At 47.2% G+C, this 18,584-nt stretch overlaps 1 protein-coding gene across 15 annotated transcripts in view; it reads right to left on the bottom strand.

The window, feature by feature from the left end:
* Positions 1 to 18,584, bottom strand: part of DCLK2 (doublecortin like kinase 2) — a 136,195-nt gene that overhangs the window by 3,954 nt on the left and 113,657 nt on the right. For 14 of the 15 annotated variants that reach the window (XR_012511483.1, XR_012511484.1, XR_012511477.1 and 11 more), the window contains 7 exons: positions 16,193 to 16,312; positions 15,804 to 15,950; positions 9,201 to 9,334; positions 8,704 to 8,781; positions 3,995 to 4,091; positions 3,291 to 3,371; positions 2,085 to 2,201 (listed from right to left, as the gene is read on the bottom strand). Coding sequence is in view for 11 of the 15 variants with exons in the window: in XM_074377497.1 (XP_074233598.1) it covers positions 2,085 to 2,201; positions 3,291 to 3,371; positions 3,995 to 4,091; positions 8,704 to 8,781; positions 9,201 to 9,334; positions 15,804 to 15,950; positions 16,193 to 16,312 (774 nt within the window). In the remaining 4 variants the exon portion in view is untranslated. Of the gene's footprint in view, positions 1 to 2,084; positions 2,202 to 3,290; positions 3,747 to 3,994; positions 4,092 to 8,703; positions 8,782 to 9,200; positions 9,335 to 15,803; positions 15,951 to 16,192; positions 16,313 to 18,584 lie in introns of those variants that run through there. The other variant, XR_012511482.1, reaches the window with a different exon arrangement.

Below are 18,584 nucleotides of genomic sequence, written 5' to 3' on the forward strand. Positions count from 1 at the left end.
AGCCCAGCCAACATGCCCAAGGTGACACTGAACACACACGTGAACATACAACTTTTACAATCACCGCTCGGATTACAAATGGGAGAGCCTTGTTCATTCACACAAACATCCTGTTAAAAGTTCAGGAGTTTGAAATTTAACGGTTGAACTCCATCAGCAAATGGAAAAAATGCCATTTGTAAACCATAAGATAGGATTCTGTGGGTAAGAGGGCTGAAACCTCCTTCTGCAGAACAGAGCCTACACTGGGCCAGAAGGGCCGATCATTCCAGAACTGTGGCAGGCCACAGGCCTCACGCCATCCATTCCCATGGGCCATGAGTCAACAGGCGACCCCGGGAACTCGGGGAGAACTTGGGTGAGCCCGGCCCACCCTACAAAGGCTCGTCCACTAGGAGACGCAGATGCTTCGTTAATATGTGCTTATTAAATTGTACTTCTAATAAAATCAATCTTAAGGTTTTTGATTACATGTTGAGGGTCCCAATTTTCAGTGTTTCCAATTTTTCTCAATTCCTGCCAGGCTGCAAGGCCTCACCCTCCCGGCAGCCTTTTCGCTGGGAATCAACCTCGTGCTGGGGGCTCAGTCAAGGTGGCTCTTTCCAAAGGCTCTCTTCTGCAAGTCTGTGACAACCCTGGCTCTCCTAGGCTTCAGCAGAACTGCTAAGTGCCAGGAAGACCACAACTCCAGAGGCCTCACTATTTTGGCGCAGAGCACCCCAAGGTCCCACAACTTGTCAGGGGACCCACGTGTGAGCCTTGGGGCAGGCAGCAGCTTCCCAGCAGGAGGAGCCCCGAGGACAGACAGACAGCCACCAAACACATGCGGCCTCCCCAGGGAGGAGGACAAACCAGCAGTGCTGGGACAGCGCTGGAGGCCCAGGGACACAGCGCGCAGGCCACACTCACAAGGTGGGTTCCCTCCAGCTTCCACCTGGACCCGAGTCCTTGGAGGGGAGGTTCCTAGACTTCAATGTGCCACAAGAATTGCAACTGTTCTCCTTCCAGTCGGGGAGGAAACCAGAAGCTCTCCAGAGGGGGCGGGCTCTCCAGATGGAGCCGGGGAGACAGCCCGTCACTCTCTGTCCAGCTTCTGGGGACCCAACAAGCCGTGGATTCTCACTGTCCGGGGGGGCCAAGACGCCTTCTCCTTACACAGTCTGACTGTCTGCTCTGGGGAAGGAAGTCGCCGCCAGCTCCCTGATTCTGTGAGCCGTGTTGGGGGGGAACAGAGATCACAGCCGAGGTGCTGGTGCTTCAGTCATGGCACCGAGGTAGGTGGGGACACGCTGGGGACACGGCCCCACCTCGGCAAGAACTTGGGTCTGGACAGCTGGTGGTGGGTGTGCTGAACACACTTCTGGCTCAATTTTATTTTTCCTCCCTTCTCCTCCCTTTTGCTGAACTTACTTTAACGTTACTTCACGTACTTTAATGCCATGGGTCATCTGCTGCGCTTGTGGATTTAGGTAAGCTACCTTAAACATTTTGGAAGAAGGAAGATCTGAAGAAATACAGGGACCACTATTACTGACTTCTCATAAAATTTTACCAACCTTGAAAAAAACTAGTATTTTTCTCATTGTTCTCAACTTTTAAAAGTCCAAAACACCGATTTTTTTTTTTAATGGAATTTAACTCTGGCTCTTTCTTATCCCAAGTCCCAAAGATTAATTCAGATCTCAATCTATTTGTGAAGCCTGGGGGATCAGGGAGTTACTTCCTTACACTGTCAGTCCCGCCTGGGCTCAGGGCTGGAGAGCAGAGATGAGAACAGAAGCAGCTGCCAGGAGGGCGCTGGGGCTCCCTCAGGAGAGAAGGCCGGGGCTCCCTGGCCAGAGGCCCGTCAGCCTGGCCTTGCCGGGACCTGTGCAACCTCTCATCCCAGGACTCAAGGCCCAGGAGTCGGCCAAAAGGCGCCCTTCACATGCCAAGCCGTTCCTGAGGTGGGGAAAGGAGCGTGGAAGGCGCCCACCACCACGGGAGGAAGCTCTCAGCTACTGACTTTACAAGATTCAGTGACGACTGGGCCATCAGGCCAGACCCTGCAGCTATGCAAGGGCAGAGCCCCGCGTCCCACTTACCATGATAACGGAGACCCCGGTCGTGGTGCTGTTCTGTTTGGGGAGCGCATTATTAAAGTGCTGTTTTAGTTTACCTGTGACTTCTGCTTGCATATTATTCTCCTGGGAGGCATCATCCTATAGAAAAAAATCAAAGACGATGATTTTGACTCTCACGTCTAAGTGGTCTCTTCCTGAACCGCACCCACCACCCGTCACCACCACCATCTCCCTCCTAAATAGGCCCGTCTTAGCCACAAGCGCAGGGGGACGATGACCTTCCTTTTAAACATAGTTACTGCTTCTCAGCAGTCCCCTGCCCTCGGAAAGAGCCTCCACCACTCACTTCCCTCCTTAGGGCTGGAGCAGGCCCAGGAGAGGGCAGAGGTCCCAGGGGCACAAGAAGGGCATTCTTCAGGGTTCTGAGGCCCTCCCCCACCGCACAAATGCCACCTAATTTGGTACAGATCCCTACTGTGGAAATTCAAAATGAATGAACAGTTTATCATCTCAATCAAGAATTCAGTTAGCATTTAGTCTTTATTGCTCATAAAAAAAATGTGGCAGCTCAGCTACTTGGTCCAAAAAGCCAAGTCACTTAGCAGGATCCAGAGAGGTTGTCAGAATGTGTGGGACAGCGAGGTGGCAGAGGTGCACAGGGAGCCCCCTTAAGTCGCAAAAGCCCTTGAATTAACTGGACTCTCCTGGAGCCTCCAGGACTGAGGGGAACACAGAGTCTCCAGCTGTCACCATTTTGTGGACCGTGTTTACAAACCTGGAGGCACCGCCCAAGCTCAGAGAAGCTCCAGGCAACACTACACGTCCCCTGCTCCACTCTGGCAGGGACTGGGGCTTGGCAGCCCCACCACACCACGAGCTCTCCTGTGACCATGTGCCGTGAAGACAGGCTCTGAAACAGGGTCATCTCTGAGCAAATCCCAGAAACTTTCAAACCCCAGAACATCCTTTTAGAGCATCCTGGCCAAACCTTCCATCTCACAGATGTGGAAACTCAGGCCCAGAAAGGGACAGTGACTTGCCAGGTCACTCCCAGAGCGGGGTCCCTGTGCCACCCGCCTTCTCCCAGAGCTGTCTCTGCACTACTTGCTCACTAGAGAAAACAGACATTTAATCCGCCGTGGACCTTGGATGCAGAACTTTGCGTGTACCAAAGCCACGGCGGGGAGGAACACAGAGCTGTTCACCCCCTGGAATGTAGGTACTTACTGACACCCAGGGGTGACTCAGGATTTGCCCCGCCGTACACCGCGCTTCTACGTTTACCTGAAGCATCTGACTGATTAATTCCTGGAAAGAAAGAGGGAGGGAAGGCAGAGGAGACAAAAGCAGGGTAATTCCAGCATCAACACAGAAATCTGAGTTTGCACCAAGGACTTCAAAGAACAGCCAACACAGATGCTCAGGCATTTGAAAGTAAAAGCTATTGTCACCTCAGCTCCCCGTGCTTACTGGGCAGTGACACAGACAGCTGCCTCGCATCAGCAGCAGTGAGAGGAGCAGAGGGCTCTCATGGGTCTGCACTAAAGCAGGACGCTCTCTCCTAAGAGTTCTGGTCATTATCAACATCCCACAGCGCAACACCGCAGTGCCGCTGCTCCTCCGGCAACTCAGCCTGTCTCGCGAGTCCACTCCTACAGCCTGATGGGTGTCCAACATGCATTCCTTGAATAAATGAAAGAAAGAATGTTCGGGGCTTAGAGGAGCACGGGAGGATGGTAGCGGCAAACTGGGAAGACAGCCAGTCCAGCTTTCAGAATCTGCTTAAGCGTTTCAGAGACTATACTGTGGAATGAACTTAAAGAGGAACCACGCATTGAGTCCAGACGGACCAGGAGCTGCTGCGGCCCCACATGACGGGTGAGGACCCCTCAACGTGACGCACCCCCCCAGACACAGGCCGGGATGGGTACCTTTGCTGAGTCCGTGATGTTATCCCAGTAGGGGGCTGGAAACTCCAGCTTCCCAGCCAAGATCTGGTCGAAGAGATCTTCTTGCAGATTGTTCTCACTGGCAAGGAAACAGAAGAGGAGTCAGCGTCACCATACAGGTTTTCAACAAAACGCGCACAGGAAGAGTGAGGAGAGGAGGCTGGGCTCTCTGGCTGGGGCATTTCCTGTCTCAGCTGTGGATCTCAACTGCGTTGGGGACGACACATTCTCCCTTTTAGACAATGAACGAAAGGACATTTCCACAGGCCTGGAAATCAAAGAGAAAGGAGGCAGAGAGAGAAGACAAAAATGCAAGAAATTTGCTTAGTTCAGCCTGGGAAGACGAAGATGTTCTGGAGACGGTCCCACAGCGCCCTAAACGTACGTAATACCGCCCAACACTTTACGCTTAAAAATGGTTAAAAAGATACTTTTTATTTTGCTACAATAAAAAAAAAGACTCAAGAAAAAGATGGAATCCACAAATAATGGAAACCCTCACTTCAGAAAAAACAAGCTTAGCGCCTGCTCTCCCTTCATCCCTCATGGGAATAAGAGCAGAAAAGCAGCGAATCTGCATCAGACCTCCTTGCCCTTCCTCTTCCCACTTCTCCAACACGACAGCCAAAGATCAGCAAAGCAGCCAACGTGTGAAAAGACATAAGGCGTTCAGAGTCTGGATGAAACAGTCACGACCTAATTCGCTCCCACTGGAACCTGACTTTCAGTGACGCTCAGTCTGAGAGGAAGAGCCCATCCGAGCAGGTCAACTACAACTTCTCGGGTTGAGGCAAACCCACCTCACCAGCCTTGGGTGGGTGTCCATCCCCACCCTGTGCCTACCGGCCCCACCCTCAAAGGTGCACCTGCACACACAGCTGGTGCCTGACGAATAAACGATGACTTGGTTTTTGATGGACAGTGCCGTGGAAACATGGAAACACCGCCAGGAACAATTCAGGAAGCTGGACGTCCCCAGACTCCCAGAAAATGACATCTCCACAGCCTCAGAGCCCCTTCACCCGGTGGGTGCACTGACAGCTAGAGTGAGAACAAAGTCACTGGCTTTCGAGGCCATCGCAAAGCCCTAGCAGCAAACTCAGGATGGGCTGCTGGCGCCAAGATTAAAAGCCAGGAGCGGAAGTTCAATCTCACCTGGCAAGTGTGCAACATTTCTCCCGGAGTTCCCCCAGCCCCCCTGCAGCCGACGTGCTCTGCTGGGCGTGCGCACGTGGGACCCTGATCATGCTACCAGGGCACGTGTGGCGTCCCTAGAAAGAGATCGTTCAGGGCGGTGTCGAGAGACTGATTCTGGGGCTGTGTGAGGAGGTGGCTGCCTCACTCCTGCTCTAGGAAAAAGAGTAGGACTTGTGCGCTCTGCGAGTATCCACGACGTCTACCCAAGCCCAGCAGCACCGACACTGCTGGGCCATGAGGTCTGGGTCACGCAGCACATGGGGCAGCAAGAGCCAGGCCAGGTGACCGGGCAAGAGACGCCCTCACCCGCTCTCCTAAAAAGTGATGACCTTGAGAGAGGACAGACTGTGTCTTTCTAGGTATCTAAATGTTTCCTTTCCTTTTCACTGTGACTTCTCTACTGATTGAACTCAGCACAACTCTCCTTCAAAATGAGTGCAGGACACACCTAAGAACACAGTGGGATTTTTTAGAAAGCATCAGAAAACCAGAGGTCCTCAGGAGACAATGTTAGAAGATAAAAAAATTCACCCATTATGAGAATTGTTCTTTTCAGCCATCCGTCTCTGAATATATTCATCTCCCTTTTCATTTTTTTTTTTTGGTCTGGAATCTCAAATAGCTTATGTTTTCATAACATATATGGCTTTTTTGTTAATTACCAGCTAAAATGCTCGGGGCGGGGGGGGGGTGATCTGCAGAATTTAGGTTCTTCGCCTAATAGACTGAGTCAACAACAAAACCCCAGGATGTCCCAGCAATTAGAAGGGCACCAAGCCAACATCCTTCTTGGTAACAATGAATCTGGTCCTGAAAAGACTGGAGGGAGACACATGTCAACCTAAGACTAAAGCCCGAAAAGCCTGAAGGAAGAATGAGAGATGGTGTAGTCAGAGATGCTGAAACCGTGAATTCTAAGGAACAAGTTTAATTAAAAAGCTTTGGGTTAAAATCATCTTTTGTAGAAAACAGAGAAAATATTTGGAGATATCAGTTTGAAGGACTTTTATTTTAGGGACAAATTTATGTAGATAATCTATCTTACAACATGGTCATTCATCATTATTTAAGGTACCATGTCCATGACTTGCCATGTATATATATGTGTGTGTGTGTGTATATGTGTATATAAATAGTAGGTTATAAAATCTATCCATAATGTCTCTGTATGCGTTGAAAACACTTCTGTAACTAGTATTTAACATAATAGATTCTCCTTCATCACAACATGGTATGCAAAGGGGAACAAAAGTAAGCTATCTGGAGTTGGAGGACCAGCTTCTGAATACCCCTAAGGCAGCAGCTTTCAGAGTGTAGTTTCACTGCTTTTGATTAGCCAGACTTACCTCCAGATCCCACAAAGACGCTGCTGTCCGCTGGGTAACGAGTCACAATAGATACATACTGTTCAATCTGAGTCTTGCTTTTGTTAAAAAGTAAAAAAGCAGAGTCAAAGGAAAAACTCCCGGGCTGCAATGGCAAGAGGAAACACTAGAGGGAGTTGTGAGCACACTTTCCTCCACAGCTGATCCCTGAGACCCTTTTCCAACTGCTCTCAACTTGGGTTAACCAAGGAGGGGAATTCTGCTGTAACTGGCCCGGGATTACCTGCTCTCAAAACACACCATCCTCTGCACTTGACTAGTTCCCAAAATAGGTCATCTCTGAAACCAGCCAAGGCACAGTGTGACTGTAAAAACAGCCACAAGTTATTCCCCAACCTTTATGTACACACTTTATCTTCCCATATTTACTCCGGACTTTGCTATTTGACTTCATTTGGTCAACTGGACATCAATCAGAAAACGTGAGGTAAGCAGAGACTAGGAAAGCACTTGGGCTGGAGAACGTGCCCTCTCTCTGGTTGCTTTGGGGAAACCTGTGTCTGTCCATGGTGATGTGACGCCCACGCCAGATGCTGGGAGGCACATGGCCGGGTCATAGCTGTCATCCCAGCTGACACTGAGCCAACCACCAGGCATGTCAGTGAGACCACACACTGCACTCTATGCCCCCACCGAGCCAGCCCAGATCAGAAGAACTGCCCAATTGATCCACAGAAGGATTTACATCCCTACCTTTAGGGGAAGTTTATTATTCAGCAAAAACCAACTGGTAAGTCAAGTAACCCTACAGTGTGTCTAGCCCACCTAGGCAATGACCTTGATGGAAAACCATGATGTTGACAGCCAGATGCAAAGAGCTTTCCACCTACAGAAACCCAACCCATGCCACAAGGTCAGATCCCACTCAGATGCTATAACTTTGTTAAACCGTCTGTGATCTCCAGCCCTCAACTGAGCAGGCCCCCATGCTCAGTTTGTTCTGCTTGATCAACGGTCTTGTGATGTGTCTTCACACCGCAAGGCTCTTGAAAGTAGAGACAGACATCTCTGTGTCACTCTTGTGTTTACTATAATGTCAGCAAAAAAACTGTTTAACTCAACTGAAAATTGATCATTTAAGAAAGATAAACCATCCAACTTTTCTATATATTTGAAAGCTTTCATAATAAAATGTTGGGGTAGGGGAGGATGAAATAAACTTATTTTTTATTTACTGACCCAATACCACACTGTAAACACCATGACCTCAGAGCGTGTATTTTGTTCATCATGATTCCCAGCGCTTAGACCAATACCTGGCCCACAGTAGCTAGTCTACAAATTGTTGTAAAAATGAAGAAAAAAGAAGGGATTAAAAGGAAAAGAGCATTCAAGAAGACTCAGAAGAACAAAACACATCATCAGATGAACATCTGCTTCAAAGTATTCATTTGCTCCAAAGAGGGAGACAGAACTGATCAAATGGGACGCCATGTGGGAGCCCCACACACCCCCAGGTCACAAACTGCTGGGGGCAAGCGTGTCTGTGGGCCTTGCCACACACTCCGACCCCGAGTGCGGCCACTGGATGAGGCGCACGGTCACTAAGGGTCAGTGTGTTTGTTCCCAGGCCTGTTTATCCTGAAAGTATTTGCAATTCTACTTAAATATTATGTGAACAGACAAAATGAATTTAAAAAGAAAGAATTCCCTGTTTCTACAAGAACTAGGTTGAACGCTTTGGAAAGTGAGTTGTTAAAACCGTCGTCAAATTAAGTAGATGAGACAGCTCTTAAGGACTGGAAAAAGGCTGACCTGAAAGGATCAGATTGCTTTGCAAGGATCTTTAAACCTCATTCCTCCTGAAAAAGCCCAAGAGTGAAAACCGCAGACACTGGACTGTGGGTGTGTTTTATGGAAGAATGACGGCGGGAAACTCAGGACCGTACACAAAGCAAAGGCCTTGGCCCCACATCACAAGGGGGGACGAGGAACACACATTCATAGGTTGTAAATTAAGATAAAACGTGAAAGGTATGTTTATATAATTTTTAACTGACATTTTTATCGACCAGCTTCTGGTCCTGACTGCCAGGAGTAGACCGTCTGCTTCTTGATCAAAGGGAGAGAGTTTACAATTCAAATGCTGTCACTCCAAAGACCACTGACCTTCGGAAGGGTGGGAATCCACAGAGGAGTATGTAGGTGATCACGCCAGCCGCCCAAATGTCCACCTTCAGGCCATAGCTGGGAAAACAGAGATGGTGGGAGGTGAGAAACAGTGATACGCTCCCTGGAACCCTCCCCGTTACAGGACTGGTCCTTGTTTGTCAGGAAAAGAGGTCTTTCCGAGCCACACCGCTCATTTCACGTAGAGGAAAGAATTACCCTTTGGACAAAGGCATCTGCTCTTCTCCCACCATCACCACCCTTGTGGGGATTACTGTCACTATTCCCAAGACCAGCCTCGGGACAGAAGTCCAGGCCTGGGGCTCTTGGAAATAGAAGCACAAACTTGAGTTCTTGGGATCAAAGTCACGTGCAGGTAACAGCCTCTCCTGCTCCCTACACTCCCAAGGGGCATCTGAATACACAGCAGCAGCAGCAGCAAAATACACCTTTCCCACCAAAATTAAAGCACGACCCCAAACCACCAGGAGCTTTACCCGGTTTCAGCAATGATTTCTGGAGCCACATAAGTCGGGGTGCCACAGACCGTGTACAGAGGGCCTTCCACCACGGTGGCCAGCCCGAAGTCGCCCAGCTTCAAAGACTTGGTTCCATCGGGATATTCACACACCTGGAACGGAAACCAGCCAGTAATCAGAGTTGTTTCTTCCTTGGTGATTGCAAGGCGGCCTTTGGGATTAGGCAGAAACGACGGGTACATTTACTAACAGATTCAAAAGAAATATCTCATGATAATAACACCAGGATTTATGTTCGTTGCTTTTTAAAGCTCTTTTTTTCTGGAGGTTTTTGCATGTGATTCTGATTTTTTTAAACATTTTTTATTGATTTATAATCATTTTACAAAGTTGTGTCAAATTCCAGTGTTCAGCACAATTTTTCAGTTATACATGAACATACATATATATTCATTGTCACATTTTTTTCTCTGTGAGCTACCTTAAGATCTTGTGTATATTTCCCTGTGCTATTCAGTATAATCTTGTTTATCTATTCTACATTTTTGAAATCCCATCTATCCCTTCCCACCGTCCGCCCCCTTGGCAACCACAAGTTTGTATTCTATGTCTATGAGTCTGTTTCTGTTTTGTATTTATGCTTTGTTTCTTTGTTTTGTTTTGTTTTTGTTTTTGTTTTTTAGATTCCACATATGAGCGATCTCATATGGTATTTTTCTTTCTCTTTCTGGCTTACTTCACCTAGAATGACATTCTCCAGGAGCATCCATGTTGCTGCAAATGGCGTTATGTTGTGCGAAATTTGAAAAACACATCTCCACCTTTGCAAAAAGTTCCTAACGTAGGAGTGTAATGAACACGTGTCGTGCTGAGGGGGAGAGGCGGTTGCCTACCTGGTGTGGCCTGAGGGGCCTCCGAGCCCGGAGGCAGGAAACTGAGCTTGACTGTGTGCTGTGAGGGAGGCACTTGAGAGCCTCAGAACTGGTGTTTATGAAGTGCCCACTGATGGACTAGGTGCTCTCCAATTTACATGTTTAGTTTAGAAGATAAAATCAGGACTAATTCTCTATACAATCATGAATATAAATATCTCATAGAGGAGAACCTTAGAAATTTAAAAGGAAAATGACCCCTAGGATCAGACAGCCTGAACTTGCCTAACCAACCCCTCCACCCGTGTTCTGTGACCTGTGAAAGTCCCTCACCCTCCCCGGGCACATTTCTTCATCTGTGAGATGGGATGGATGCCCCTAGTCCCTGGCCCGTGGGGTTGGTGTGAGGATGAGATGAAGCTCAGATCAGGGCTGGAGGAACATTCCCTCCTTCCCCAGAAGGACTGGCTCACTAGTCAGGTAAGCATCATACTGGAAAAGGTTTACCAGCGCTGGGGGAGATGTGAGTGTTTTGCTTACACTGAAGCGACCCTTTCTAAAAAGCATTCCAGCATCATGTAAATTTCTTAACATCCTTTATAACCTTTGATCCTGTAAATCTACTCCTAAGAACCTACTTTGAGGGAACTGAGATGGAGCCAAAGGTTATGCACAGGAATGCCAATCTCAGAATTCACCTCTGTTTTTAAAAACTGGAAGCCACATAAATGGCCAACAGGGCAATGACTTAATAAATCATGGCAAATTCCTATCATGAAATATTATACAGTCACTAACAAGCACATTTCAAGTAAATATTAATCATATGAGAAACATTTACTATATTACATGAAACATTTACTATATTACATAAAACATTTACTATATTCAAAATTGTATATACTGTAATACCTCCAAATGTTAAGTTTATGTCTAGGTGGTAGCATTATGGATTATTAAAATTTAATTTAATTTAATTAATTAGGATTAAATTAAATTAGGATTAAAGTATAAAGAATTTTCTTCTTTTACTTTTCAGTAGTTTCTAAAATATTTACAATGAACATGTACTGTCTTCATAATTTGGAAAAACTAATTTTATACATAAGCAAACTTTCCTTATGGGATAAAAGTCTGAAAGTTACATTTTAAATGGAAGGTTTCAGAAGCAAACGAGTGTGCATGGAGCATAACTGGGATTTGACTGTGTGGTCTGAAAACACCAAATTTGGGCAGAAACCTAACCTGTACTCACATCCTATCTTTCCTCTATTTTTACATTTTAGACATATTTCACTTGTGTTTCCTTGCATTTTACTATGAACCAAACCAGATTTTCACCTAAACCACTACTTACTAAAGGAAGAGAAAAATTTAGAAAATCATGTTATCTCAAGATAGCACATTCACAGCACCAGCCCTGAGTCTGGGACTTCATGAGGGGGCGTGGTTTATAAACTCATCAGGCCTCCCCCAAGCCAGCCATCCGGGATCTTCACAGACCTTTCCTAAAGGATGACACTGAAAACCTTCCTTGCCTGTGGTGATGTCAGCAGTTTAAGAGGAAGATTTTTCACCTTAGTATCTTAATAACTGCTTCCATTTTGTGTACTAAATACACACACCCCGCTGGCATCTTTATGACTGTCAAGCTTCACAGGACTAGTGGTGAGGATTTTGAGTCCCGCACACAGATATTTATCTTTCTGAGTCAGCCCACAACTCAGCAGAAGCATGTTCAAAGCGACTAATGATTTAGCCTAAAGCAACAGAAACCAGGTTCTTTAGTCACGCTTAGTCTTAGGGTGACTTTCCATCCATTATGTTTAACGTAAACATAAACGAGAGCAATCTGAATTACAGTTAGAATTTATGATGCATTTACTGAAACCCAGACTTTAGAAATCCCCCAAGTCACCACAGTGATAAGAACATTATAAGCAATATTATAATTCTAAATGTCTGTATCATGAGAGTAGAAAAAAAGTTTTGTTAATGTCATTTTGTTTTTACAACTTTAAAATACACTCATTAGGCACATTTTTTAAATGTTTACTTTAGACATCCAGTTTAGAGATGCCTAGGGGTGTTCAAGGTTTGTTGTCGGATACTCAGAAGCCCCAGCAGTCCCATTCTTCACATCCGCTATAAGGAATTCAGAGTCAGATGCAGGAACATAAATAGAAATGCACAGAACGGCCTATAATCGCTGAATTATGTTTGGGCAAGTGGTACTCCTTGGCTAAACATCAAAAGGGAAGTGTCATAAGGGGCAGACAAGCCTGAAATAATAAGACTATTTTATCTGATTCATCGCTCCCCAATGCTAGACACAGACGCAAACATGTGAAACAGAATAGGAGTAAATTTCAAATCTTAGCTGGAGATTCTCTTCAAAGCAGGGAAAATATATATACATCAATAAATCTATACATATGCACACATTTATGACACTGCTCTACGAGACTGGCACTGACACACACGGCTTTACTCTGAAAGACTGATTTTAAGAAAGAGGTGAAACAGTGCGCAGGGCCTCCAAAGGCCTCCTGTTCTGGCAGAGTTCAGTTCTCCCCAGTAATGGACATCCTCACAGGACTCTGGAGATTCCAGCCTTCTCCCAAATACTGTCTCATCACACTTCTACAGTCACCCTGCTGAGCAACTGGGAAGTTACTCCATTTTACAGATGAGGAAACTGAGGCTCAGAAAACTCACGTTACTAGTAGGGAGCCAAGTGGGATTCCAACCTGCACTGTTCTGCAACAGATTCCAGGTCTGAAAAGCTGCACTGTATGCAGACCCTGTGTGGGGTTTGAACAAGCCCCCCTGGGAGAAGCCCAGCCCTGCGGTGCTCCAACCCCTGCCCCCCCACACCCCAAGCTGGGAGACGCTGTCCGCAATTGCTCTGACAATGCAAAACTGAAAACCGTGAGGAATGCAGATTCCACGGACAAAGTGAACGCTGCATGCTGTTCTCTAAATAAAATGTCCATGTCCTGATTTAGGACGACTTCAAATATGAGAAACCAGCCCTCTTGTCTCCCTGTCCCCAGAACTCCTGGAGATGCGGAATTTATCACCAGGCTCTCCTGGTTACCGCTGACAGGGCAGCCCCAGGCTGTAACTCACCGCACTGAGGGCCACCCCTGTGCTCCCTGACCCGTCCGTCTCCGCCAGCAGGACTCTGAATTACAGCACTGCCGCCAGAGAAGGGGATGCAAATCAGATGTCTGAATGCTCTGGTGTTTAGAGACTGAATTCTTTTTAGAGTTGCAAGAGGCTGACGGGTCACTCCACGTGGTTACTCTGAGCGTCTCAATGGCACTTTCTCATTCGGGGCAACGCCAACTTGCTGACCATGTCTAGCACCTGCTGAGGGGCCCAGGTAGGTTCCAACGGCAGACACATACTAAGACAGGTGCCGTCAAGGGTTTGCACAGCCTGACACCTCGGCCCTTTCATGCCACACATTAGCCTCAACCAGACATTAGTTTTATTATCGTCTTCCTTCTTCCCTTTAGGCAGCACAATGGGGCAGGACCAGGTCCTGGAGCGGGGCGGACACTCACCTAGGGCAGGTGACACTAGAGGAGACACCCGATCTCAATTCCCTGCCTACATCCTGAGACGTATCACGTTGGATACATCAATCCCCACTACTGAATCTTCTCTTGACGTGTAACGAGAAAAGGATGTGGCATCAGATTCTGAGGTTTTACGCACATTGAGACAATGAGGGTGGAAAAGAGCAATGGGAGGTGAGAGTAGGATCTGAGCTGGGAAGCGGGCGCTGCCAGGTTCACAGGGAAGCTGACTACTCCCTCCGTCCCCTGCTCACTGGGCCTCGGCAGTCAGAGCTGCCGCTGGGATGGGCTGGCTCCATGGCAACCAATGGTTCCTGGGGACCCCTGGGCCCAGAAAGTATGGGAACATCAGTAGCTGCAGCCTCTGGGGTGACGGGGGCCGTGGGGAGCAGGGCGTCCTTGTGAATGTCTGGGGGAAGCCCTGTCACCTGGGCCCATGAAGCCCCCGGCCCACGCCGGCAGTGGTGAGGGGCCCGGGCTAGCAGACACCGCAGTGTCACAAGGGAAGAGAAGCCTGTTTTGAGAAGGAACACCATGTCCTCACCTCCTCCCCAAGGCCTGCTTTACAGCTGTCTCCATCCCTCTTGCAGTTCATAAAACCGAGTCCAACAGTACATCCTGTTTTACCGCGCAGGAGTGTTTGTCTCCTGATAGGAACACATAGACGTGAAATGCGTTCCCTCAAGGCAGAAAACAGTAAAAAAAAATCTCACATACTTGGAAGTTGACACTCAGAAATGATCGAATTGTATGACCAAAAGGGGAAACGGATACTCTGAATTAGCAGGAAGTCCAAGGATGGCCCCCAAGCCTATCCATCAGTGCATATTCTGCTCGACTACTGTTTGTGTGTCGCAAGCACAGGGCAGGCTGTGGAGACGCATGTGTGGGTGCCAGCGGCTGCCAGCCCCATGCCCATCAGTGGTCGGGCACCAGCCCGTATACTCCACACCGGCTGTGTGCTTACTTGGCACTGTCCAAGGCCCTGGGATATAAAGGTAGTGGGGACATAAACCTTGTCTCTAATGGTGCTGACAACCTGCAGAAGACAACAGACAAGGAGATGATAAAACCACCCTGCACCATGGCAAGTGCAGCAGAAGCCAGAGGAGGCCACGACTGACTCTCCCCAGGGCGTCTGGGGTGATGTCAGGAAGACAGGCCTTGCTCAGCGTCTTACAAGATGTGCCGTGCTGCAGCTGCAAACAGAGACCGGCATGGACACTAGCAATGAGGTGTAATGCTGCTGACAAAGTCAAGTCTTCACCAACTCCAAGGCCTGGGGAAACCTGTGTTTGGATTAACATGATATGGAAAACGCAGATAAGCTCACCTCCCAAGCAGTGATGATGATGATGATGATGGTGATGATGATGATGATGATGATGATGGTACCCAGCCCTGAAAGGTGGGACCAGAGAAACCAGCTTTCCTGTGTGTGTTGGGGGGATGTGTCTGCAGACCACCCAAATCACCTCTAAAATTCCTCTACAAGGTAGACATGAGGACTGGCCCAATTAGCAAGCTGTGTTTGGTTTTGAAGGCCACCATGAGGGGAGTTAAATATGGTTTGAAGGTGAGTACCATGCTCACCAGATGGGTAGAGAAGAGAGGGGACAGGACAAGAGGCTGGAAAGGTAAACTGGGACCAGACTACGAAGCTGGGTGTCATAATGGAATGAGACTTTCCTTGGTAGAACAACAGGACAAATGAGACATTTAAGCAAGAAAAACTAGTATCTCTGGGTCTCAATGTCCATATCTGTAAAACTGAGATGACTGGACTAGATTATTTCCTGCATAGAAATGAGCCCCCGTGTTCTACTTCTGTCTCCTAGAAACCTCTAATTCTGTCTCCAATTTACTCTTCAGAATATTTTGCCTCATAAAATAATTCTCCTGCTCACCTTTCTTTAGTCAGTACCATCAATCAAAACATAAAGGTAAACAATTTTTCTAACGTCTGGTAAACAGTAAATGCAGATCAATTCAAGAAACCCATTAACATTTTATGGCCTTTGACTTAAGTCAGGCTGATCTGCTAGATTTAAATTCTCTCAGTCCCTTATTTGCAGGATGGGTGCATGACTGTTTGCATGTGATTACTGTCACTTTCCCAGAAGAGAGCCATGAGCTGAACAGAAAAGGCAGAGGTGACATACCAAGAGGTTCTCTGGCTTGATGTCTCTGTGCACGATGCTGAGGGCGTGGAGGTACCTGAGGGCGCTGGCCAGGTTGTACACCATGGCACTGCCATCTCTCTCGGTGTACTTGGTTGAAGAGGTGATGGCATCAAAGAGATCTCCACCCTACAGGACACATAAAAGGACACAGCAAGACATCAACAGTGGCCATCCTAGGAAGGTAACAAAGAAGGTTCATCGGCCTGGAATAGATGAAAAAAATGACACGAGTGCCACTAAAATTGATGATTATAAGTAACGAAAGTTTCAAGGTGGCAAAACACTTTTCCAACTAGGTCCTGCAAGAATATTGCAAGTCGTGGGACCTGGCATTGATGAACTCTCTTGAAACCTCTCCGTCCTCTTACTTTGACCAATTCCATCACCAGAAAGAGCTCAGTGGCCGTTTCCATCTCCTCAACCAGCATGATGATATTTGGATGCTTCACTCTGCGCAGTATCGACACTTCATTCTCAATCAGATGTTCCTGTCAAAAAAAAAAAAGGGGTTTAGAGAGATGGATCAGAAATTACAGAACCCTCTGCTCTATCCCTGTGTCCCGGAGGACAACATTGTCTGTAGATGTGATGCTGAAGGAACTGAGACAAACCAAACCCTGGCCCAGTGGGTTTCCACAGCAACAGGACAAGCCAGGGTGATATTTCATTGTAACTAACAAAAAGGAAGGCATCCTGCAAAGCGTCCCTCGAAAGGGCTCGGGGTGCCCTCTCAGTGTGCTCTGCGCACGCTCCCTCCTTGTGTCTTCAATACTCCCAGCACCTTAAGAGGCTGTGACGCCGTGATGCTGAGAAGGCTTGGGTACGCCACACTGTGCTGTGGTTCAGCTGGAACCACTTTTTCATTTCAGTAAACACTCAGAAATAAAGACCAGGCAGGCACATAGGGAAATTTGGCATGCTTATGGGACACAACCTCTAGCATTACAAACATTTTTAGTTTTTAAACTATTACCAGTGTAAACTGAATTTCATGTTGAAATTCATGAAAAAGAAACTTTCCTCCTCTATGACTGGGTACAAAATCGTTCACCAGATGGACATTCTTTATCATCTTGCATTTCAGAACTCAGGACACATACAGTACCGTGGGGCCCACTATTCTCCTTTTAACTCTAATCAATTCTCTGAAAACACCACCTGTTTATCAGTCCTGGTGAGTGATGTGGTTGGGACAGCATTATAGCCAAATGTTTACTCACAGCATTAAGGAACTATTCTCAATACGCCAACTCATGAATCATGAACAACTAATGCTCTATTCTACTTTGCAACATTAAAATCTCTCAGTAATGTCACATTTGTTGATCCTCATTAACTGTTATAACGAACTGTTTGGAATTTAAGAAATGCTCTGTAAAATTTGCTAACGGTGTTTCATTTTTTAAGCTAAATGGATCTCTCACTTCAGTTCTCCTGCCCCATCCCCATTTCCCTCAAAGTCGGAAGAGTCTAAAAATTTACCTCTATTCAGGGACTTTGTGATGCCAATTTCAAGCAACATACACAAAATACTCCCCATTGCCAGTGCCCCAAGAACTCTCTCACGCTGGAGCCAAGATAAGGAGTCCACCCGGTGCAGAGACGACACTTCTCTTTTCCATGAAGAGGCACAACAGAGAGTCTTCTGGGAAGCCTGGGGAACTCATCCCAGGGCCCCCGGCAGTGGTGCATTACCAGTATTAAGCAAATATTGCAGCAACATTTTCTCCTCCAGTATTTATCATCTCGGCTTACTGCATGCTAGTCAACAACGGCTAGCATTCTCCACACACAGTGAAGGTTTTTGTTGGGACATGGGAGCTATTAGCCTTTGTTTCCCAACCTCTGAGGACGCCTGTAAAAACGTCTTTGAAGGAACAAATCCACTTTTTGAACTAAACCAACCTCAGAAGCAAAACAGTGCACAAAAAAATCCTTACAAATGTTCTCTTTCTTATGCAACCCATATGCTATCTGCTTCTAATATGTAAAAAATGCTCTCTAGATTACATTTTCCAGGAGTTATTTCTAAATACGATATGAACATCACTTTTGTCTCAAACTGCAGTGGACTTACATTATTCAGTCATCTGCCATTATTTATGTTAAGTGATTCATGATTCTAACTCCAAATAATTTACACATGAATCATTTCATGGCGGTGTTCCAGGGTTTCGTGTGAGAGTAAATGACAAAGAAACGGCTCACTTGGCATCGGAAACCGCCCGATCCTCGGCCACGGTGGTTTTTAATGTACAAGAGAGAGACAGACAGACAGGACCAGAGAGAAATGGATTTGGGGAATAAACAACTCTCCTAAACCAAACGAAGCATCCTGTCTCCACCCTTCCCAGCCCCGCAGAACAGTCCTTCCCCACTGTGTCCTCTGTCTCATTGAGTGAAGCTGGCTGCCCAGAGCAGACGGATTTGCACCCTGGCCCTCGATCCTGCATCCTCCTGCATAGCCAGCCAGTCGCCAGCCCCTGCGAGGACTGCCTGCTCAATAGCCTACATCCATTCCCTCTTCTCTGTCCCTTTCACACATCTCTCACCCAGCCCTCCAGGCACTGGCACAGGCAGTTCTGTCTGGAACTTTCTTCCCCTACTTCTTAGTGAACTCCTATTTATTCCTCAGGATCACATGGGATCTCACCTCCTCCAGGTAGCCCGCCCCTGCTCCACCACAGCTGCTCAACCCTCTAATTTGTTCTCACTGCCCCCTGAGCTTGCTCCAACCACCGCTCTCACCCTGCTGCCGTG

The sequence above is a fragment of the Camelus bactrianus genome, chromosome 2, assembly GCF_048773025.1.
Source record: "Camelus bactrianus isolate YW-2024 breed Bactrian camel chromosome 2, ASM4877302v1, whole genome shotgun sequence".
Taxonomy (NCBI): Eukaryota; Metazoa; Chordata; class Mammalia; order Artiodactyla; family Camelidae; genus Camelus; species Camelus bactrianus.